The sequence below is a fragment of the Martes martes genome, assembly GCF_963455335.1.
Source record: "Martes martes genome assembly, chromosome: 9".
Classification (NCBI taxonomy): Eukaryota; Metazoa; Chordata; class Mammalia; order Carnivora; family Mustelidae; genus Martes; species Martes martes.
In genome coordinates, this window is record NC_137896.1 from 32,515,034 (window position 1) to 32,539,981 (window position 24,948).

At 41.4% G+C, this 24,948-nt stretch overlaps 1 protein-coding gene across 1 annotated transcript in view; it reads right to left on the reverse strand.

The window, feature by feature from the left end:
- HAO1 (hydroxyacid oxidase 1) overlaps window positions 1-20,893 on the reverse strand; it is a 50,468-nt gene extending 29,575 nt beyond the window's left edge. Inside the window, exons 1-2 of the mRNA XM_080813703.1 lie at window positions 20,712-20,893; window positions 14,015-14,166 (exon numbers count right to left, since the gene is read on the reverse strand). Coding sequence (XP_080669829.1) covers window positions 14,015-14,166; window positions 20,712-20,848 — 289 coding nt within the window. The 5' untranslated portion in view covers window positions 20,849-20,893. The remainder of the gene's footprint in view (window positions 1-14,014; window positions 14,167-20,711) is intronic.
- Between the last annotated feature and the right edge of the window lie 4,055 nt (window positions 20,894-24,948).

A 24,948-nucleotide genomic window follows, 5' to 3' on the forward strand; every position in this document is an offset into this window, starting at 1 on the left:
CTCCACAAAGACCACTAAAATCCTTGAGCTATCATTCTTGCAGGAGGTGTCAACCTTCACAATCATTTTGCCCACTTCCCCTGGGTGGGCATGTCCAGAGAAAAGCAAGGGCAGCTCATGGCCTCTACTTCCTGAATCTCCTGGCTCTGGTACTAATGGTTGCTCGTGTTATTGGTGGTCAAAGCTTATTTTTCAATGATTAAATCATATGGGGCTGAAAATCTGAGTCAAAGACCTTCAAAAGTCTGAGTTACCAATGCCACCAGTGGTAGGCATTTAATAAATGCTTGGTGATCTAACAAATTTACTCCAAGAGAGTCTCCTGGATGGAAGGAGAATATCAGAGGCTGTGCTGACATAGTCTGAGTTGAGGCTAAGATATTATTTCCAAGAGAGAACGGGAGCAAAGCTTAGAAGGCTTGATGCTCCTTGGATCTGTGATCCCCTTCACTTGTGATTGTGCTGTAAGAAAGGCAAATTATTGATGAATTACGGTTATGATTTTCAACACAGCTTTCTGTGAGAATGAGTTGAGGGACCCCAGAATTTTGTAAGGACCATTTGGAGAGACAATCAAATTGCCTGTTAAAATATTGAAACACTTCCATTCCAATCGGTAAATAGCCATAGCTCTGAAGTAAATGACCCTCCTTCTAAAGTCCCTTCGATGTGGCATCACTGCCTTCTCTCCTCAAGGAATCCCTGCCCAAGCTCTACAAGCCAGGAATTTGAAAGTAAATGCCTGGCAGAGCTGGGGGGAGGGGGGCATTCAGGATGCTGTTAGAACACTAGAAATGAGCATCTGATCATCTCTTTTAATTGGTTCAGTTCTTTGTTGAAATGATTGCTAAATATTTCAAATGTCATTTTTGCCTGAGAAATAAACAGAATACCCTTTTAGCTCCCATTACTCTTTTGGGGACAAAAATTGCAAGATTTTAATTTTATAAATGACTTGGCATAGTTAGATTTGTTAAGAAATTCTAAGTAGAGTCATCCTAGTCTAGTGCTTGAAAGCACAAATGCTTCTGAAGTCCCTTTTCTCTCCCTATTCTTTTTTCACAATGAAACTGACCTCCATCTCTCAAAAGCAGCAACTGTCAGATTTCATTTTAAAGGGACAGTGGTCCACTTGCATGGTGTAACGTTAAGACTCTGGTGCATGCTGCCTTTTCACAACTCTTAGAAAAAGGGGGATCACATCTGAGGTAGTGAAGACAAGGCCCAGTTTCTTGCCCCTAACATCAATCAAATTCTAAGAATCTTGGCTTTCATTATAATCAGCTTATCCTAGAGATAAAGTATCCAGTACCATCACGTAAACACTGATCCCATAGGACATCCCACAACTCTATTTCCTTATTTCTACTCCCTCCTTCTTTTGTCATCCCTAAGCTATATTTTCAAAAATAAACACCTAAGAGATGCCCCGGTTGCCCAGTCAGTTTTGTGTCTGCCTTCAGCTCAGGTGATGATCTCAGGATCCTGGGATCAAGTCCCCACATTGGGCTCCCTGCTCAGTGGGGAGTCTGCTTCTTCCTTTCCCTCTGGACTCTCTTAAATAAATAAATAAATAATCTTAAAAACAAAACAAAACAAAACTCCTAAACTTTTAATGTTCTAGATGTATTCAGATTTTTTTTCTTCTTTATTTAGGGACACCAGTCATACATTATGCCATTGCTATAAAAAATGCATATGAGATACTTGTACACACATATCACTGAAAGAGACATGAGTAAGGTCATGGACATTAAAGCCTTAGAAATGATAACAGGTGATAATATACATCTCTTTTTTTTTTTTTTAAAGATTTTATTTATTTATTTGACAGAGAGAGATCACAAGTAGACAGAGAGGCAGGCAGAGAGGGGGGAGGGGGAAGCAGGCTCCCTGCTGAGCAGAGAGCCCGATGTGGGACTCGATCCCAGGACCCTGAGATCATGACCTGAGCCGAAGGCAGCGGCTTAACCCACTGAGCCACCCAGGTGCCCGATAATATACATCTCTTGAAAAGATAGCCCAATATAATGGATTGAGAGTCAGAAGGTCTGAGTTACTGTCCCAGCCTTGTCATCTATGAGGCACATTTCATCTGCAAAATATCTATAACCACAGCTGCTCTCTTGTCCACTTCCTAGCTGGACAGTCCACTGAGGCAAGGTTTGTGAACATTTTCTGTGTAAATTCTGAAGCCATGTAATTGTAAAGGGGTAAGTTGGAAAATGCCCAACACCATTTGGAAGAAGTCCTAGATAGTCTTATAAATTTAGAATTTTGCCAAGGACCTGGGTTTCTTATCATTACTCATAATCTTCTCTACACCCAGCTTTTCCCTGCATTGGTTTTGATCAAGACACCCATTCCTCTTTGCAGAGATAGCATCAAATTCTCACTACCTTAAGCAAGAAAGCTCTCAAAACAGAGAGGAATCTTCTCCAGGCCAGGAAACTCTGTGAGAGGGCTGATACAGGAAGAGAATATCAAAGGAGATAATTCCTGCATTCCCTGGGTATACATTCCTTTGGAAAGCCAGGGACAAGACAACAGCAAATATCTAAGAGGTGCAACCAAAATATGCCTTTCCCTACCTCCTACTTCTACCCCTTATCTGTCTGCAGATTTCCAAGAAGGGTCTGCAGAACAGATCTGAGGGGCTGTCAGCATTTGCTTAGTCAGCCATCAACAATAATACCTGGGAGAAAAATTTTTAAATTCTCACTACATTTTTTTGTTGTTGTTGTTTCTCTACTTTATTTGCAATAAAACTCCAAGTATAGTAATACAGAAATAAACGAGTTTAACATCATTGTTTACTATTACCCACAATACTGCTCCTCCCACACACCCCAGAATGGACTATGGGCTAGTGTGGAAAATACTGGTGCATTCTGTTTAACAGAATCAAAATTATCCTGGGACGCACCCACAACAAAGTTTTTTTTTTTTTTTTTTAAGATTTTATTTATTTATTTGACAGAGAGAGAGAGATCACAAGTGGGCAGGGAGGCAGGCAGAGAGAAGAGGAAGCAGGCTCCCCACTGAGCAGAGAGCCCGATGCGGGGCTCGATCCCAGGACCCTGGGATGATGACCTGAGCTGAAGGCAGAGGCTTTAACCCACTGAGCCACCCAGGCGCCCCAACAAAGTTTTTTATTCAAGCTAAATCACATGGTCTAGGGAGGGCTCTACAAGGGTCTGCAATAATCTGGCATCAGATCCAGTGTGGTTCTGCCTCCCCAAACTGCCATTCAGTAGCGTTAACTCAATTTTGGATGCTATGGAAACTGTTCTCAACCACTGAGGTTGACATCAGTTCATCTTAGGTATAAATGCAACCACCTCTGCAGTCGACACAAAATCCTGAAACTCCAGGGTACAATGATTCAGCGGGGCTAGAACAGGTCAATAGCTTTGAGAAACAGCAGGAATGGGCAGAATCTGCCCAATGGCTAAGAAAGGCTATCACGCCTCTAGACGTTGGCAGCGTCTCATTTTCTATCAAGCCTTAATGGAAACATTTATTTCTGATCTAGGGAGTCTGAATGTAGGGGAGAGAAGACAGGAAAATGACTGTGGACTTAAACCGTAGGGGCCACTCAGCCTGCCTGCCCAAGTTCTTTTACTCTAAAACCAGGACCTTAGAGGAAACTGACCAGGGGTGGCAGGGTGAGGAGTAACTGGCTCCCAGCTTGCCAGCGCCAGCCGCCTCCTGCCGTTGCATCTGTCTGTCCTCTGCACTGGTGTCCCTCCGAGGAGGGCACGGTAAATGTGCCACGTTTTCTCATGCATCATCCCTTGCTAGTTTTGAAGTCAAGGAATTAAATCACATTATCGTAACAGTCCCTAGGCACATTTCACCATTAACAGATGTGTTTTACAACCTTGCTTATCTAGAATTTGCCCGGCTTCCTAGAGTTTAAGTTAGAAGCAAAAATAAACAACAAAATAAAAGTAAAATGGCAGAAGATGAGAGAGAAGTTTCTCAAGGCTGAGGCAGCATGATTTACCACTTCCAAGTGGTTTAACGTCCAGCCCAACATTCTCACACATATAAAGGAGATGTATCGCCAAATAAAACTGAAGTTTATCATGCCAGGCTTGACAAGAGGGGTAAGGATAATACATCTAGGAATGATACTCATCCACAGCTACCACCACCACCACAACAGAGGAAAATAAAAACTCATGGCTATCAGTGGAAGTAAAATGTCTATTACTTGAAGCATTAATTCGTGTAGATCCAATCATATTCCCAGATTAGAGCAGAACAATTAAGCAATGTGCTACGTGGAGCCCAAATTATTTCTTTGAAAATAGTTCTCTTTTATAGGAAAGGTGAGTTAAATTTCCGAAATTGTGAGTTTAAAGGAAAAAGGGGTAACATGATGAAAGCATCTAAAGTTATTTTTAGGTGCATTTGTTTACAAAGATCCTGCAAAACTTAGTCACCAAGACAGCTGTGCTGAAAATTTTGTTGAGAAAATGCATTCTGTCCTCCGCACAGGAAGTCATTGTGCAATGGGGAAAATATGCAATGACAAAGTACCAAGTAGTTGTGTGGTTTGAAACTCAGCATCTGACCCACTAGGGTGTTTGCATGAATGGGCACTCTAACATCCACCGGCTGTGTCATCCTTTCTTCGCACAGGAACTGCCATTCACAGGCTTACGAAAGAAGCAGTGAATATTACTGTTTGCGTGTCTAAATTTACTCTTGCGATTACTTGGAAAAATAATGTGAAATTTCCACTATAATTTCGTGTGAAATACTTAGATGTGGTCAAACAAATCTTAATTTATGATTTAGAGAACCGAAGCAATCTCAACACTGCCAAGAAAGGCAAGGAAACCAGAGTTCATCTTTCCAGTGCTTTCAGGATGGTCCATTGTCTGAATCAGGAGCAGTTTAACCTTGAGGGTTCACACAGCCACTCACTTGGAGAGCTGTTTTTGATTGTATGGAAAGATCTGCAAGAAACAGTCCTCGTGACATCTGTGTCCTCCCTTTCTTGCATCTGCTTTGTTTCTGGGACAGAACTCTGTGTTAGACTCAAACATCAGATTTACTGTAATGATCCCCAGGTTATTATTCTGTCATCTTATTAAGTTGTCAGGTCCTGGCATAACTGGCAGATCACATGGAGACCACACCAGAGTCAGATGCCTATTATGACAGGTTCGAGGAAGATCAAGCTCGCCCTTGACCTCAATCAACCTCGCAAAGTGTAACAACCTGGGTGTCAGGACACACCAGGGAGTCTCTGACTTCTTGCTGTCATGCTTTAATGTCATCAGGCACACTAATCATTGGAGAAGGAGCAATCTCATGCTCTCCAGAAAGCTGCCCCAAGAGCTTAAATTCTGGTGTGAGATACTAGAAATTGTACCATTCAGTGCTGGTCTTCAATGTAGTAAGAGTCTAATTTTTTACTAGTTGTTTTTGATTGATGAAGTTGGTCTTAGTGCAAAGTGATTTCAACACTGAATCTACCATTTTTTGGAAATTTTTCTGGATATAAATGGCCCATCTTTATATTTATCTATGCATATATACAAAGAAGGTCCATAATCCTTTAATATATGTGCATGTGTATATATGTGTATGTGTGTGTGTATGCATATGTACTGTGTGTGAATTGTGTATGCAGAGGGTGTGTCTACTGAATTTTAATTGCTGGAAAAATACGTCCAAAACATAAAGTTGAGCTGAAATATGTTGAAAACAAAGGTGAGAATTGATTCTTTTTTTACTACAATGAAACCAAGAGGTATTCCCTTCCAAATATTTAATGATGTAATTTGGACAAAGTTTCAGTGAACTGTCCTTTCTTCTTTTTCCTCCTTAGTTTTTTTTTTTTTTTCTCAGTAAAAATGGCTAAAATAATGGATGAAGACAAATAACTGAATCAGACTCTGGAGTGAAATGAATCTTGGTTCACACCGCATCTTGATCATGGACCAGCCCTAGACTTTGGTCAAGGGCACCCTTGTCTTCCATTGTCAAATGAGGAGAATGATAAATGATAATTACCTCACAGATCTATTGTGAGGATTAATGATAGGAATGTAAAGTCCAGCATCTGGTGCATAAAAGGCACTCATTTCAGAAAAAGTAAAAGTTTCATTTAAAGTAAATCTCCTGCTTTTCCTGGGTTTAGGTAAAATTGAGAATAATGGGGATATTTTCCTCATCGGTATGCTGAAATGTATACCTACTCGGTCACCTAGTACAACACATAAATATATAAATCAATAAAGCTTTCAAAAATACATCATTTGGGTCTGGAGCAAAGGAAATGACAATTTTTCTTGCTGAATGGTCTTTCACTCAACGTTAAGGTCGATCACTTAATCTCGGAAAATCCAGAAAATTCAACAGCTAAAGCTCTCACCTACACCCTAATTCAGTGCTTTGGGGTCTGTAGGGCTCTTTGTGTTACTCTGCAATCTGTTCCACCTGCAGCTTAATAGGTGGTCAAGTCACAGCTGAGTCCCAAAACTTCACTTTGGAATGTTCTGGCCTTTTAGGCTCAAAAAGAACGTGTTTAGATTTAATGGTTTTATGGCCCATCAAATCCTGTGTGGTAGCCTCTAATTGCATCCAGGGGCAGGAATTTCTTTTAAAATCTTTTTTTTTTTTTTTTTTTTGACAGTTTACTAAGAATTTGCTAATATGCTGAGCATTCCTGGAACGCGTTAGGTGGGGTTTGGTTTTTCTCTATTTGAGGTCCCGGCACTCCCTCATGTGGCACTTGCGCACATAACAGCCAGAAGCAAAGGGATGAATTAACAATCTTTTCTCCTTCCTCTTGATTTCTCCTATCTAAGCGAAGCAAAAGAGCTCACATCATTCCATGAAAGCCGAAATTCAATTTCATTACAGCCGCAGTGCCTAACACCGGAGAGAGTTCCATGATCATGTCCTAAAAGTCTCCGTGGTCTAATAAGCTTTTTATTTATTCTTTGAGAAGTCAGAGATGCTTTACTTCTCTTGCGAGATGGAAATCTCACCTCAGGAGACTATCTGTTTTACATGGCACTAGGGTTTCTGCATATCATTGATATTTCCTTTATACGCTGAGTATGTGGAGACATGATTCTGTGGTCATCCTGGAAGCTCATAAGAAGAATAAATTTTAATTTAAATAATTTTAAAAAACAATAGGGTTTCAAATGGACGCACCATTATAAGTAGAGACATTTGTATGGCTCTGTAAATATTATAAGAGTTGTCAATTATTAAAATGTTAACGAAATCATCTAGTGCAATAAATGTCTTATTCATAACACAGTGCATGGCAAACTGCTCTCCACTTAGTGCTTCTCTGTTAGTTTCCTTTCATCATCTTTTTAAAGATTTTATTTACTCATTTTTGCTATAGAGAGAGAGTACGAGCAGGGAGGAGAGACAGAGGGAGAAGCAGATTCCCCACTGAGCAGGGATCCTGATGAAGGACCTCCACCCCAGGACCCTGGGATCATGACCTGAGTTGAAGGCAGATGCTTAACCGACTGAGACCCCCAGGCCCCCAGTTTCTTTTCATCTTAAAAGAATTTTGGGACTTGTTTTTGTTATCTTTTTTCTTTAATATTTATTTATTTTAGAGAGGAAAAAGAGAGCACAAGCGGGGGACGGGGAGTAGGGGAGGGAGAGAGAATCTCAAGCAGACTCCCAGCTAAGCACAGAGCCCAACATGGAGCTTGATGGGGGGCTCGATCCCACAACCCCAAGATCATGAACTGATCTAAAACCAAGAGTCAGAGGCTTAAGTGACTGAGTCACCCAGGCACCCCAACTTTTAGGAGTTCTAATTTTTGTTTAGAATTCAAGCCCTTTTATTTATGCTTCTGAATTTTGCTCAAGGCTCGTATTTCCTAATGAGTTTCATATTCTGTGGCCTTTCCAAACTCTCAGAACTAAAGGGATAAAACTATAAAAACACAGAATGTTTGCAGTTAATATTCCAAGACTATAACATAGAATTGCCTTAGGGTTCTTGCTGCAGTTAATGATACTTGGAAATATCAGTCCCTGACCAGGATCTTATAAGCAGCATTACACAAGTGATTAATAACCCAGAACAAAGTTTTTATCCTCTGCAAGTCTCAGTTTCCACAAGCACAGGAATTGGAAAAAGATCCTTAGGGCTTTGGACTCACATTTTAAGATCAGTAAGACATAGATGAGTTAATGAATGCAAATTGCCTGGCACACATTGATAGCCAAGTAAATGGGCATCATCATTTTTCACAACAATTAATTTGCGTGGCATCTCTCAAACATCTATTTGTGTTTTCAGCAAGATCCAGAAAGAAACATGGCTGCCTGTTTTCCTCTATCCCCAGCAGGCAGCTATGAGAAATGAAAATCAAAGGCATACGAATGCTCATTCCACCGTCTATGCTCTCTGGGGCTGGCATGGAAGGCAGGGGAGAGAGGAAAGGGTGGGCTCTCAGAAGGGCAGTTGTCTACCTTGAATGGCTTCTCTATTTAATGGAATCTTAAATGGGGACAGAATCATTTATTTATATCCTGACCACCACCACCCCTCCCCCCGCCAAAAAATGGTTAAGATCATCTTCCTTTGGGGAATTTTCCCGTTTTGGTTTTTGACATTTTCTCGTAGTAGAAATTTGGTCTTCGTGCTTGCCTTCGTTAGCAGAACCCTTTCTTTAAAGAACCGTCCTATCGTCCTGTCGAACCCCAGCACACAACAGGAGCACCTCTGTGCTCAGTGACACACCTAACTTTCCTGAGAGCCCTGGGTACAATCCTGACCTCCTTGGGACATGGTAAGCAAACACTGATCGTGCTGAAGCAGCTGACTTTATCAGTGAGGAAACGTAATCCTCCTAGAGAGTGAAAATGACCTGCCACAGAAGCGAAACTAGTTAGTGGTGAATTTCCACATAAATCAGGTGTCCCAGCCTGACAGCCCAGGGGACACTTGTAGCCCACAAAAGTATTTGCTTTGGCCGGCACATTATTGCCTCAAACAGTGTTTTAGAGAATTTCTGATTTATTTGCCAACATTTAAAAACCAGGAGATTACACATAAAAATCAAGGCTTCTGGCTTCTCTTGAAATGTTGGGATATCTGGCGATCCCCACATCCTCATTCCCTCGGGGGGGCGGTAGTTAGCTAGCACTGAAATGCAGCTGCCCCTTCCGGGGAACCTGCCATCCCCACCCCCCACCGTCTCCACCACTGAGCCTGCATTGTTGTTTTCTTAACTGCATCTCTCTCTGGATATTTATGTTACCAGTCTGACCCTCAAAGCCATTTTTGAGGTCCCTGCATTAAAGCTTAAAACGAAAATACCTTTAGCAAAGTAAAAAGGGCGACTTTCACTCCCGTTAAAGCGCAAATGGACTGTACTTTTCTGAAAGTCGGTTTTTGTATTATGTGGAAGAAATTTGGGGGACCCTGGGGCCAAATAAAAAGTGCTCCCCATTTTGGGAAGCTTTTTCCAGCATTATTCTCATGTGATTCTCAAAGGACCACCTAGAAGTAAGAGTTCTTATTTAACTAAGTTTGCCAGATATAGTAAATAAACACATAGGATGACCCAGCTACAAAGGATTTGTTGTTTACCTGAAATTCACATGTAACTGGCTCTGTGTTTTATTTGGCAATCTTACATTCACGGCCATTTTGAGAATGAAGAAAGAGTAGTTCCATTGGTCACTCTTCAACCACAAAGCCCTGTAAGAGAAAAGCTCTCTTCTCGGGCCCAGTTCACACTGGGGACGGGCCTCAAAGTGATGGGGAAAAAAAAGTCCAAAAGATCCTTGAAGCCGGGTTCTGTGAAGTCTGGAGAGCCAACTGAGAAGGTACGGTTGTGGTACTGTGGCAACTTCCAGAACTTTCTGGATGCCCATTCTAATTATTCAAGCCTAACCGTTTCCTGGGGATTTGAGCAGCCCTCACATTGGTTTGCATTCTTCCAGAAGCCAACAATGAGACAAAGATAGGAGTACAAGTCTTTTATTTAGAAAGAATCACAAAGTGAGTTGAAAAGTGAGAAAGGGAGGAGAAGGCAGTCAACAAAAGGTGTATTAATGGCCAGGTAATGCCTAACCTTCCTACCTGTCTGCTATTGCAAGAGAAAATGTCAGGCAAAAATTTGCAGGTTCTGATAGAAATGATAAGTAACAGAGGGATATATCCTGAGCACCAACAGCATCTGTTCCTGGCACACACGCCTTCTTTCCTTCCAAAGAACATATCCTCCCACAACCAAAATAAACCAACCAAGGCGGGTCGTGGGCTGATCACCATCAACTTTCAGGGTTAATCTAAATATTAAATAGACCATCCATCCACCCATGGTAATTGGACCATAGAAGAAAACTTTAGCAATGTTGAAATCCGTAAAGGAGTTTTCTACCACAAGTTTGGATATAACACCCTCAAAGGAACCTGATCCAGTCTTAGATCCTTAAGGACACTGTGTATGACCTTCCATCACCAGTTCCTCTGTGTCCTCAGGGTCACCACACCTTCTGCGTTCTTACTGTTCAACCCTGTCTCAATACTGATCCTGTATCCAACTCTCTTGTGGGGGGTAGGGGGAGCACCAGGGCTGCTTTGCATGCACCTACAGTGATAAATCAATTACTTTTAGGGGACCGTAATTGACAGATAAATGGGCTTCCCCTCATGACATGTATGGGGTTTTCTGGAAATGGGAAGCAGCACAAGATGGTTAGGAGCAAAGATTCTGGAGCCAGATTACCTAGGTCTGAATTCCATTTCTGTCACATATGAGTTGTGGGATCCAGGGCAAGTTATTCATCCACTGGGTGCCTCAAGTTTCCCATGTGTCAAATGGGCTTACTATAGTACTGCTTCTTTGGGCTGCCCCGAGGATTCAGTGCTTTAATATTTGTAATACTGTGCTTAGAATAGCACCTGGAACATGGTATTTGCTTTGTAAGTGTTTGATAAATTAATCTAAAGGAAGACTCCAATAAGTACTTACTTAAGAATGCCCCCTGCTTAGTACTAGGAGGAAATAATGTTGCACAAAATAGTCCTATCTAGGCCATCAAATTAATGTTTGTTTGTTTCTTTCTTTCTTTCTTTCTTTCTTTCTTTTATTTGACAGAGATCACAAGTAGGCAGAGAGGCAGGCAGAGAGAGAGGAAGGGAAGCAGGCTTCCTGCTGAGCAGAGAGCCAGATGCAGGGGCTCGATCCCAGAATGCTGGGATCATGACCTGAGATGAAGACAGAGGCTTTAACCCACTGAGCCACCCAGGTGCCCCACAAATTAATGTTTCTAAGTGAGTTTTGTCTCATTTTTCTTTCATCCCATCCCCACCAAAAATAGGGAGCCCTGATCTTGGAACCATCACAAGGGAGGTGGAGAGTAAGTCCTGTCATTTACTCATCAAGAAACCTGCCTTCTCTGGAGCTCTAGCTCTTTGCCCACAGAATGAACATAGGGACACTTGTCAAGTGTCACATAAAGGGATATATACATATATTTGGAATCTCCGGGATTGGTGGTTGTTGTCGAACCAAGTGAGCTCTGTTTATTGTCTTCTTTTATTTCATCTCCCCCACTGCCATTCTCCTCACGGTCCCTTATCCATCTTTTGTTTAGTTTTTGTTGTTCCTATCTTACAAAATAGTTGAAAGGGAATTTTCTAAATATGGACCCAGAAGAAGAAGAATAGAAAGTCAAGAGTGATCCCATCACTCGTAAATAAACACATATAAAGTGTAGTCTGCATTCTTTGCCTTAATAAATAAATGTATTTTAGGGCCTTACCATGGCTTGTAACCACTTTTTAAAAACTATACTGCGGGTGGTGGGGATATGGACATTGGGGAGGGTATGTGCTATGATGAGTGCTGTGAAATGTGTAAACCTGGCAATTCACAGATCTGTACCCCTGAGGATAAAAATACATTATATGTTTATTAAAAAAAAAAACTATACTGCAACATCTTTCCATATCAATACACTCCTTCTCTGATATCATTACAAAAATGTACCCCGTTTCTAACATACCCTGTTTTTGACAACCAACCTCCAATTACGGGACATTTGGGTGGGTTTATTTTTTCTAATTTCTCTTCTATTAAAAACAACAAAGGAATAAGAATCCCTGCAGAGATGTCATTCTTCAAAGTCATAATGTTTTCCTTGGAACTCCTAGAAGAGCACTTAGAGCATCACATGGAATTCACGCTTTCAAAGCTTTGATAAACAATTGTCAGTGATTTTCTAGAGATACAATTCCACTCTATGCTCTTCCTATGGATATTTGAAAATGCACATTTTCCTTCCACCCTCCTCATAGTCTAATCTGAAAATAATAACTTGATATTCAGAAAATAAAATATATAGTTATAACTTACGTTTATTTGGTAGCTAGGGAAATGAATAATTTTCATTTTTTAATTGGCCATTTTCATGTGTCCATTTATGAGTTTTCTTTCTTTTTTTTAAGGTTTTATTTATTTATTTATTTGAGAGAAAGAGATCACAAGTAGGCAGGCAGAGAGAGAGGGAGAAGCAGGCTCCCTGCTGAGCAGAAAGCCCCATGCTGGGCTTGATCCCAGGACCCTGAGATCATGACCTGAGCCGAAGGCAGAGGCTTAACCCATCCACGGAGCCACCCAGGTGCCCCATTGATGAGTTTTCTATTTGTCTTTTCCTACTTACATCTTTTCATCTATTTGAGGTTAACGTTATTTTATTATTCAAGTATAAGGGCTCCTCACACGGAAAGGTCATTAATGCTTTGCCACCTCATAGTTTTTCAGTTTGTTTTGTTTGCCACTGTCTTTTCAATTTTTGTAGAACTTTGACAGCATAGAAATTTCTGGGGTTTGTGTTGATTTGTTGGCTGTTGTCTATAGAATGTTTGGAAAGGCCTCTTTTACCCCAGCTGTAAATGGAAAGATACCGGTTTCCTTCTTTTATTTCCCCCTTCTCCCTGGCCATATTTCAGGATTACCATAGACAAATGGCTGAGGCCCCAAGACCACTTCTCTGTGTGTGGTCTTAGAATTAAAAAAGTTCTAGACTCTAACCTAAGTCTGTCCAGCACAACCTGTGTCATGCTGATATCACAGGCAGAATTCTGTGGCAGACATTTCAAGAAGGGAAGTAAATCCTTAAGATCTGTGATACATAGAACTAAAAGGCTTTAAAATAGTATTTAACTCCTGCTCTTTGGGCCTGAATTTCCTGCCCTGCTTAGCATCAAAAGAAGTCAGATAGAATTCATTACCAACTTTTATATGAGTTTCTGAAGCAGAGTGGGAAGATTTATCAACTGTGCATACCTTTTAAAATATTCATATTTGCTAGGGGACTAGGAAGCTAATAAATTATCCCTAATAAGAAATTTCTTTACATCATATTTGAATTTCTCATCTCTTTGTCTCCTAAGGCAGTTAGAAATACTCTATCGGGAATATAATCCATTGGTAAAAGAGAACAGTGGTCCCAGACCATGACAGAAAACTCAACCAATCAGGTCTCTACATTTGCTGTTTCCTTGTGAGAATCGTATGGTTTGGGGAAGTACGGAGGGCTTTGAAATAAGGTAGCCATAAAGTTGAATCCCATCTCTGCCACTACCTAGCTGTATGACCATGGGGGAGCCAATTTCTCAAACCTCCATTTTCTGATATGCAGATATTATTACACATAATATAACTAAAAGATATTGAACCACCGCTCTGTGTGCAAGGCACTATTTTAAGTACTTTATATGTGCGAACTCATTTAATCTTAATAGAAACTGAAGGAAGTGAGTACTATCTTTATCCCCACTTTATAGTTGATAAAACTGAGGCACCAAGAATATCTTTCCCAGCATCATAGAGGAGCAGAATATGCAAGAACAGGTATTTGGATGGCAGCGTCAATGACCTTAATTTTTGTGAGCGTAAAAATATCCAGGGACGTGTTTACTTGATGCATACAGAGAAAGAAGTCACTAAATGTTAGTCCTCTTCTGTCCCTTTGGGGAGGACTCCCTTCCTACCTCGCACGGTTGCAAGCTCCCCATCCTCATGAGCCATGCGCTGCATGGCCGTAGCCCCAGCGCATATTGGCATGCTGACCCTCTGCCCCAAAACCGAAGTCGACAGGTCTACTTCCGCAACATTCCGGAGCATCCGTGGATATAGCTTCCATCTAGAATTTGGGGGGGGGAAAAAAAGCTTTAGAATTTTAAAATCATCACCAAAGCTTTGACATTTCATTTTAGTTAAAAAGAGAAAATATCCTTTTATTTTTCCCATCTGACAAATTACAAAGTTAAAGGAACAGGGACATTTTTAATGTTTGTGAAGATAAGAGAATAATGAATGTCACAAGTCACTGTTCTTAGTGAGGTGTGATTAACATCTGGGAGGACTTGCTCATGCGAGCTTTGACACACGCATGTGGATTGCCAAGACAGTCCAGAACAGATCACCATTTTGAAAAAATGGCCCCATTTCCTTTTGCAGTGAAACCAATCCCTTAACTACCCTTGATACCTTTTCTGTCCATATGGTTTTACTTTATAAGAATATACAAAAAGTATCACACATAACGTAGCGTTTGGAGTCTGACTTCTTTGACTAAAGTAGAGTGCTTTTCAGATTCGGCCATAATCGGTTCCTCTTGGTGGATGAATAGTATTCCGCCATACAGAGGTGCCCCCGTCTGTTTTCCCATTCCCCAGCTAAGAGACGTTTGGAAGGTTTCCAGTTTGAAGCCGCTATTAATAAAGCCACTATAAACATTCACATAAATGCTTTTGTGTGAATATAGCTTTCATTTCACTTCCTCCAAGTCATTTTGAAGATGGTATATAAAAACATGGAAGGCAGACTATAATTTAAGAAGATATACTATGTTCAGTTTTTCATTCATATATATATGTCCAGTTTTTCTCATATATATATATATATATATATATATATCAGACAGTAATCTTAGGTAATTACTTTTAAAATTATAATGTGGAGGCGCCTGGGTGGCTCAGTGGGTTAAGCCTCTGCCGTCGGCTCAGGTCATGATCTCAGGGTCCTGGGATGGAGCCCCGCATAGGGCTCTCTGCTCAGCAGGAAGCCTGCTTCCCCATCTCTCTCTCTGCCTGCCTCTCTGCCTACTTGTGATCTCTGTCTGTCAAATAAATAAATAAAATCTTTTAAAAATAAATAAATAAATAAATAAATAAAATTATAATGTGGTTTCTTCAAAATCCTTAAACTGAAGTCAGTATTCATTGAAGTATGGTGATGAGGAAAGATAATTTTCTCTAGTTTAATGGAGCTTTTTCCTCAAAAAAGTTACTTGGCAGAAACTGGAGTTTGGGCTTGAAGAATTTTTGACCCTGAACATGATCTTAAATAACTCTTCCTGCAATTCTTTCGTGTTGTAATGAAAATGATCAATAAGCCAAGAACCAAAACTTTAAGAGTCAAATTTACAAAAGAACAAGTTCTCTTCCCTCTTAGCAAAATTTATATGTCCTATTTGTTCAGGATTATTTCTCTCATTAGTCACTGATTAGAATGGAAGAAAATACAGCCCTATTTCTAATGAGCTCTAAGACCCATAAACATGTGTATAAGACCCACATACATGCCTAACCAGCACTCACATTTCCTTACCTAGATTGAGCTCTGCTTCCAGAGAGACCAAGATTTTCAGTTAATACAGTGAAGTGTGATTTAGAACCGTAGTAACCAAAATAAATCGAACCTCCAAAGTCTTAACTGAAGCCTACTTCCTGTCACAGAAGAAATTCTGCCTTCATGTTGCTTTAGGTCTATAATCTAACCCTTCCTCACATAATAAAAGTAAAAACATCCAGCCCTTGAAAAGCATAATAAAGAAGTTTTACTGTGCGATTTCTCTGCAATTCCTTTGAACATCATAATTGTCATTATTTTCTGTCACACCACATGCTTTGCTGCTGGAAGCCTTTTCGTTTGGACTGACCCTCACAGCATGCTTCTTTGATCTCCATTTTGAGGGGGGAAAGGCAGAAGCCTTGAAGAGAGTTTTTATTACCAATCATCTCTAAGTGTATTATTAGAATGAGAGAAAAAGATTTTAATAGCAACCGTTAGCATGCTGGCCTTGGAAGGCATTAATATTTACTTAGAGCTGAGGAAACAATGAAAGCTTTTACCAAGAGCACACACAGAGCTGCAGGGCATCAGCTGTGTGTGTGTGTGTGTGTGTGTGTGTGAGAGAGAGAGAGAGAGAGAGAGAGAGAGAGAGAACATTGTTTAACGTTCAGTTCCTACATAGAAGGCAAGGCTCAGTCCTTCTATCTTCAGGCAGTAGTTTTACACTTGTCCATGTGGTGGCGCAGTCCCTTTAATAACTGTGTGTTCTTCCTCCCCCGCACCTCCCCCTCCAAAACGCACTACTTTCTGTTCTGAGGGTGACATTACAGAGACTCCCCAACCAGTGCACAAAATGCAAGTCTCACGCAAAATTAGGTAAGATCAATGGAGAGGAAAGTGTGTCCTCTCTAAAATGGTCTCCACATTTTGGTATTTTCCGAAGAGCAATTACAACTAACCTTGTCAGATAGTTCTAATAGCTTTCCAAGTCCCACCTGGCCCCTCCCCCAAGGTAAGTGATTTTTCCACAATCTTACATAAAATCACAGCCGACCATAACCTTGGACTGTGCTCTTATAGGACCTCCGCTTTGGAAAAAGGATATGAAGGTTTGAATAATAAACCTCTTTCAAAGGATGGAAAATAAGATGCCTGAAAAATGGACGTGAGAGAGAGGGGAGGATCCTTTCATATGACTTTTGACCCACACCGCACATGCACCAAAAGCCTCACATTTAATTTACAAAAAAAAAAAAAATCTGGTGATGTCCGCACTCCCCATGATGAGATACTCTATTTGAAGGAAGACACTTAACACCAAGCTTTAAAGCCGTATGCTGTTACTGAATCCCATCAACTGAGCACAGCGAATTAATATTTCATAAGTCCTGTAAGATGATCTTATTGCATTCCAATTTCCCCACATTAATTTTTTACCCTAAGCATTTACATCAAATGAAATATATGTAAATACACATGTAAAATATATAAAACAGCACAGTTTCAGTAATCTCATTTTTTACCCTTCATCCTTAATATGATGAGATCTTTGAAACATTTAACTGGCTCACACTCGACTTCTGAGGTATTGCAGTAAAGGAATAAGGAGGTGGGGATCATAGCAAACCTATTTAAATAGCCGAGCCAGGGGCGCGTGGGTAGCTCAGGGGGTTAAAACCTCTGCCTTCAGCTCAGGTCATGGTCTCAGGGTCCTGGGATCCAGCCCCACATCGAGCCCCACATCAGGCTCTCTGCTCAGCAGGGAGCCTGCTTCCCCCTCTCTCTCTGCCTGCCTCTCTGCCTACTTGTGATCTCTCTCTCTCTGTCAAATAAATAAATAAAATCTTTTAAAATAAATAAATAAATAGCCAAACCAGGTTTTGAATGCCTTGGTGTGTAAATGGGTTCCAAAGGCCTGTGACCCTCCTGAAAAGGCAAGTAGTTGTGAGTGTCTGTGTGTGTGTGTGTGTGTGTGTGTGTTAACCTCAATCAGGTCAGGCCATGCAAAATGCAGCAAACTGACATCAACTGTTCGCGTCATGTTTACAACAGGAAATTACGCTCTTCAGTCTGGTTCTATCTGACTTTATTTGTCCTATTGTGTTTTATTTTATTTTATTTATTTTATTTGATTATTTTTTGGCCGCAATAACAGTAGAGTCCCAAGTCTTACCCCAGAAATGTTTACAAGAAACTGCGAGATCACATAAGTGGGGGCCTGGTCCCCAGAACTCCAAACTGCAGCGGTCTGCTTGGAGCGGAGCACAGAGAGGTAACAGCTGTCACTGTGAATGACCTTCTGTTGTGCTTGCCGGAGGGGAAGGTGGATACATTTCATAAATGGCTTTTAAGTGCCTTGCCACTGTGTCACAAGGGGTTATCTGGGGTTTGGTTGTTCTGCAGTCTTGGTTTGAATCAGAATGAGAGAGTTCAGCTTGATTTGCTTAATCCCATTAACCCAAAGACGCCAGGACACCCCACCACCACCTCCCCCCTACAACCCCCCTCACGTCCCCCCCCCACCCCGCCCCAGGAAATCTATGCCAGTTCCGTGCTAGAAGGTTTGGAATGAAGCGTCACCCAACAGATTACACAACAAAAGAGGAATTGAAGGGTTAGATAGGCAATGGCCCCTAAAGTTTGTTGCGATATAAAAACTCCTCAAGCAGTTAATAATAAAATAGCATCCGCCAACCTCCAGAGAAGGTTGATTAATCCCCATTTTTTTTCCCCTTTCAAGCTGAACCAAAGGGAAAGGTCAAGGTTCATGGAAAGGATGGTGTGGCAAACTCATCCTCAGTGTTCTGTCCTGAAGTTACTTGGGCCATGCATAGGCTGGGAGTGGTCACTGGAGTTTCATGTGACCCACACAAGCATGAGGCACGCCTGCCCTTCACAACCTGGAAGTCAACGCTGTCTTCTATGTCTCACCAAGTTTCTGGAATTTCCAGGGTTGCAGAGGTGTCAGTATTTGCTGCAGCCCATTGTTCCCTTTTTAAGGCCTCTCAGGGGCCAGTTGTTTTGGGTACATTTGGCATCAATTCAACCCACCAGCATTACGGAGGTCAAAGATCCATGTGCTCCATGGGAGGGTAAGCTCCCGTGAACAGGGAGTTTGTCGGTCTGGGTCATTGCTTGATCTTCAGCACGCGGTTCAGAGTCTAGCCCACAGAGATTCCTAGTAAGTATGAGTTAACCAATTAAGTAGCATGAGGTGAAGGGGGTTGAAGGGCAGGTCAGGAAATAGTCCCCTGAGCATTATGACCTGAGAAATTAAAAGAGACACCAGCCAGTCAAGGGCCCGAAATTTCCTTGCTTAAAATGACCAGTTTGGGGTTAAAGTGTTGTTTTTAGGAGACTAGTAAGAGGTAAGCCATATTACCTGGTGAAGAGAACCACCATGGGCCTAGGAAGGGACATCTTCTGGAGCAGAAAACCTTGAAGAGGCCCAATCATTAAATGATTGAAAAAGATCATACAGAATTTTAAGTCTCTCCACCCTGAGCCACCTTTTCCCATTCTGTGGCTCTTCTCACATTTGGGAAGCTCAGGTGAGTTCCAGGGAAGATCTGAGATGAAGTCAAGGCTTATGGAAGTTTGGGGCAGGGGGGAAGCCATCCCACACCCCATTCTCGGGCTCCTGGAGGGGGTGCATTGGTGCTGCTTTCCAGGGACGACCTTGTTAGAATAACCTTGTCTCTCCTAATTTACACACAGAAAAGTGATTTCTTCTTCTTCTTTTTTTTTTTAAAGATAGATTTATTTATTTATTTATTTATTCATTTGACACAGAAAGAGAGAAGAGAGAGAGATCACAAGTAGGCAGAAAGGTAGGGTGAGAGAGAGGGAGGAACAGGCTCCCCGCTGAGCCAGGAGCCGGACACCGGGCTCAGTCTCAGGACCCTGAGATCATGACCTGAGCCAAAGGCAGAGGTTTAACCCACGGAGTCATCCAGGTGCCCCAGAAAAGTGATTTCTGGGAGATGTTGCTCCAGACTGACAAAGCCAAGAAGGAAGGCAAAGCCTTTCTTCTGGATCTTTTCTTCCTTTTTTCTTTAATTTATCACCATCAATGAACACCCACAATACTCGCTGGCTTTACTAAAGGCTATCCTGTAAGATGGATAAGCCTGAAATTGCCTAGCGTATCAAGGGCTCTCCTCCCCAGCTCCAGCAAATAAACCATTTCGTAACTGCCAAGAGAAAAACACTCCTCTAAAGTTATTTTGTTTCTTGTTTTTATTACACACAGAAACATAAACCATGACACCCACCCAGTTGTGCTTTGAAATATGAAAGGCAAGGAGAACTAATTTGGGGATAGAGGGAGATGAAGCACTTTGGATGAGGGATGAAATAGCCCCGTTGAAAGATGAATGCTGTAGAGACAAATTGAAACCCAAAGCAAAAGTTTAGACAACAGTATTCAAAATGAATGATAACAGAAAGGCAGCAGGATGGGAACATTCGAGGCAACAATTCGATCTGGTTCAACCAGATAAGATGGCTATCTTGCCCTTAATGCTAACTGCTTCCTACACCATGAGCGATGGATGAGCCTCCCTGTTACACTCAGAGAGAAAGAATAGTCACCAGAAAGCATCACTATTTTTATACACAGTTAGATGAAGTATCCACGTAATTCCATGTGAGGCAAATGAGGCTTGGTTTTGTCAGTCAATTGTTTGAAATTCTTAGGCTTGGGATATTTTTTTTTAAAGGGGTAGCCTTTTTTTTTTTTAAGATTTTATTTAATTTGACAGACAGAGATCACAGGTAGGCAGAGAGGCAGGCAGAGAGAGAGGAAGGGAAGCAGGCTCGTGGCTGGGCAGAGAGCCCGATGTGGGACTCGATCCCAGGACCCTGGGATCATGACCTGAGCTGAAGGCAGAGGCTTTAACCCACTAAGCCACCCAGGCGCCCCGGCTTGGGATATTTTTAACCAACTTACTAGCCCAAGACTTCTCATGGCCCCAAGAGTTTTTGCCTCTCTACTAATCATCTATCTAGACAAATAATTTCACATCGTTAACATTACCACTTGGAGATCTTATTTCGGTAGGATGTCCTCATGTAATTTTAAAACATGATTTAAAAATAAAATTTTCTTACCTGGAAAATGCAGCAACATTATCAGCCAAAGTTTCCTGGTCATTTGCCCCGGACCTATAATAGTCGTAGATAGACTTCTGAAGGACTGATTTCGCATGTTGTTCATAATCACTGATACAAACTAATCGCGTAAACATTTTCACAGGGTATTGCAACCCCAGGTTTGGGGTTTTTTCTCCCCTGCATAGCCTTCTACAACCTGATAGTTCCACTAACTGTCAATTATTAACAGAATTTTTCCAAAGTTCAGATTTACTTCTCTGTTGCTTACATTAAGTGAGTAAATACACGCTTAGATTTTGCAATTTCCCTTGCATCTGTCTGCCAAAGAACAGCTACACCTAAGCCATGAGAAGGTGGGGTTGGGGAGGCAGGAGGAGGGGACTAGTTGTCTGTCACATCAAAAATTAAGGATCTAGAGAGGTACTTGCATGAATTCGCTCCTGGCTCCGTTCTGGCTAAGGCTGCTTCTCCCATACGGTATGTGCGTTTGCTTGGAACCCCGAATGGGCTGCCCACTCATTTTTCTTCCACATTTGGACCATCAACATATCATGTGACAAGGAGCTTATGGAATGAATGGGGCATCCAGTGAAAACGGGGTCTTTATATAATATAAAATTCAGCTGATTATAAACATTTGTCTTTAACAAGGAACATGAAGCCCAAATTTACAGCTTACGCTTAAAGAGTCTTGTCTCACTCTGGGGAGGATATAAGGAGGTGCAATTCCAAAGACCTTGTGGTCTCCATCTAAAATTTCACTCAATCATGGAACACTTTGAGGGAGACTTGTATTATTAAGACTTTCGGCTTTGACATCAGTCAGACCTGAGTTTCCGTCTAGGAGCCTCCACGTGAAGCTGCTCACCAGCCATTTGGCAGTTGAATTCTAACTGCCTACTTCTGTGTAAGAATGTTCTCTACAACTTGGACCCTGCGTTTCCATGCACTTGGCAGACCACAGTGCTAAGGAGTCGATGTCCTAGAGGACAGCCCTCCACCAAGTCCTCAACCAAGGACTCAAGGGAGTTGGTGCATAAATCCCCCCAAATACCCCACTCCCCTGGTTGCTCGGGTGCCCCCAGTGTTAGCTGGTTGGTAACCCACCCTGCCGGCTGGCTGCCTTCCCTTCCAATCTCACTTTCCTACTCTTTAATTCAATCAAAAAGCTTTAAGCAGTCAGGATCGGCATTGAATTAAACACAGGTTTATTCCGAAAGTTCACAAATGCTTATATTTTTGCATCAATGTGATAATAGGCAGAAGAACATTAAAATTGCTATTGGAATGTGAATATCTGTTAATATAAGGGTGTCCTAAAAGAAGTAACTCAGTTTTACAGTTACCAGAGTCACTGAGAAGGCTGATCTAAGGCATCTTAATTCTGCTGAGAACTATTCAAAATCTGCAGATTAAAGCATGACATTTTCATTTCCAACTTTTATAACTGTTAAAACAGTCAGCACCTTGCAATTAATGTAATTTTGGTGCAGAGGCAACTTAATATTCTGTAATGAACCTTAAGCAAGCCAGGTTCTGGTGAAACTAAGGAAGACAATAAGGCCCAGCGCTTCTCAAAGTGTGGTCCTGGACCAGCAGGACCAGCAGCAGCAGCCTCACCTGGGAACTTGTTAGAAATGCAGATTCTCAGGCCCCATCCCAGTCCCACCGAATCAGAAATCCCACAGCTACTGTACCATAATAAGCCTTCCAAGTGACTCTGATGCTCAAGATTGTCTGAGAACCACTGCTTTGGCAAGATGGAGAATAAAGGAAGATTTTGTTTTTAAAGGCTTGAATGAAAACAAACAGAAATCTACTCTCATTCTATGCAATGGCAGCTGATTTGGAGTACCATATTCATGAATAAACTGTAGTTCCCACTTTGCTTAATTAGTCTCTCGGTGGAAAGAACTAAAAGAAGTGGCTGGAGCTTAGAAAGCTTTTGTTAATATGTGATAATGATCTTGTTTCAATACCTTACATTCTTTGAGAGACACACACTCCTTTCTAACTGGCCAAAGGATAGGGATTTTTGGTTCTGTTTTGTTTCTTTGTACTAGACTCAAAAAAATCTTAACTCACTTCCAGCCCTTTGGAATATCCCAATAAATGTGCAGCAGACCCATGCATGCCTCACCATCTCTATAATCCCTGGATACTTTCCAAACCCTGGGGACCTCTTCCGCCTTCATCTCAAGGACAACTCAAGCCTGGACTATAAGAGAGCTCTCCGTCTCCATGTCCTCAAATGGGTCTTCCCTCTCTTTTGTCTTAAGGTGTGATTTAGACGATTGCTTGGAGAATGTCTTATTTCCTGTCTTTGCCATTTTTAGAGGCTTTTCATATTCCCTGAGGTGTAGGGCTGGTGGACTATTTCTAGGCACCAGGAGGGGCCAATGTTTGTAACGTCACAGGCACCAATGCCGGCAAAGACACCGGCCTCCCAGGAGAGCCGGAGAGAGTGCGTCTCACATGGGTGGAAGCGATTTCATGGCGGATATATTTTGTGTTCCCCTGCTTACTGATGAGTTTGATGATCTTTTATAAGCGTACTTATTGGCCTTTAATTTTTCCACTTTGTGAAATGCTTGCTTGTGTCTTTGGCTATTTTTTATATTAGATTTGTTATTGGGATCTAGTGGTAGAATTTCTTTATATACTTTGGATATAGATCCTTTGTATGTATATAAGGTACATTTTTACTAAGTTACTGACTTGTTTCACACAGGAAAATGCCAATGTCAGTATCAAAGCTGTGTGATGGAGAGCATGTGGTTAGATATTCTCTAATTCCTTTCTTTTTCTTTCTTCTTCACGCTTTCTCCATGCCCTTCCCTTATCTCTTTATCTGGGTCATCTTCCACTCAATTTCCTTTGTTTCTTCTTCTTCCTCCTCCCCCTCCCCCTTCCCCTCCTCCCCCTCCTCCCTTCCTCCCCCTCCCCCTCCTCCTCCTCCTCCTCCTCCTTCTTCTTCTTCTTCTTCTTCTTCTTCTTCTTCTTCTTTTCTTCCCTTTCTTCCTCTTCCTCTTATTATTCTCTTATTATTATCCCTCTTTTATTTTTCCCTCCTTGTTCTAATTAGACCCAAGTCCTAGACAGGCAAGCTACCTCAAACTAGGTGGATTTTTTTTCTCTCGTTCATCCATTAAATGTGTTACCCCTTGAGGTCCTGGCTTTGAGCTGGGGTGAAAGTGCAGGCAATCATCACATACTTTTGGAAAGGTCTCCTCTTCCATGCTGTGCAAGAGGGCTGACTTTGCAAGCAGTCATCTGGAGGTGATCTGAAGATGGAAATGAGAGGTGTGAAGAGTTTACTTGTGCTTTTTAATTACCCTTCATGAACACCCTTTTGAGTGTCCACATTTAAAGTGGTATGGTTTGTCTTCTGCTCCCCAAGGTCCATGGGGTTCTTAAAATAGAGCTCCAATACTAGGTTTAACACATACCCTTGGGGGATAAAATGTTCTGCTTACTTCTCTAGGCTTTTGCTTTCACCCAATATTTGGTCTGTTGATTCCTTATTTTATATTTTATATTTAATTATATTTAATTACTTTATGAACATTTTGACACCTTCAGAAATATGTGTGTTACATTTAAAATGACTATAAATTATTTCCAGCAGGATGATTAAATTGACATATTTTAGATCACTCAGTTAGTAGGAACCTAGGTGACAACTCATTTGATCACTAACTGGTAATCATGAATTATTAGTTCAGTTTTGTTTTTCCTTCTTTACCCAGTCCAGGATATGGAAACAGAGTCCCCTCCCTCCCCACCTCCCCACAACTCACCACCACTATCCTTTCACTGAGGGTGTGGCCCTTCAGGTTCCCATCTTTATATGGGAGTCTCTGTGGCTCTGTGGCTCTGTGGCTCTGTGGTTCCATGGCTCCATGGCTATTTTTTTCCTCACCCCACATACCCAGACTCTCAGTGGACAGGACTCTGCAGTTGTCCTTTGGACAACCTTCAGCTTCAGTGTTGTTTACCAGCTTGCTGGGCTTTTGTTTGGCTTTGAGTTTTTATCTTTGTGTTTGTTTTTTGGTATGTTTATTTGTTTACTTGTTTGGCTTCTCGAGGATATTTACATTACTTTTACACCATTTCAGCAACACATTTTAAAATATGCTTTTAATATCTTCTCACATCTGTAGGTGTTTTGTGAAAGACTTTTTCTTTAGCAAACCGAATCCACAGTATTTTCAAAAGCCAGAGTCTATGTTTT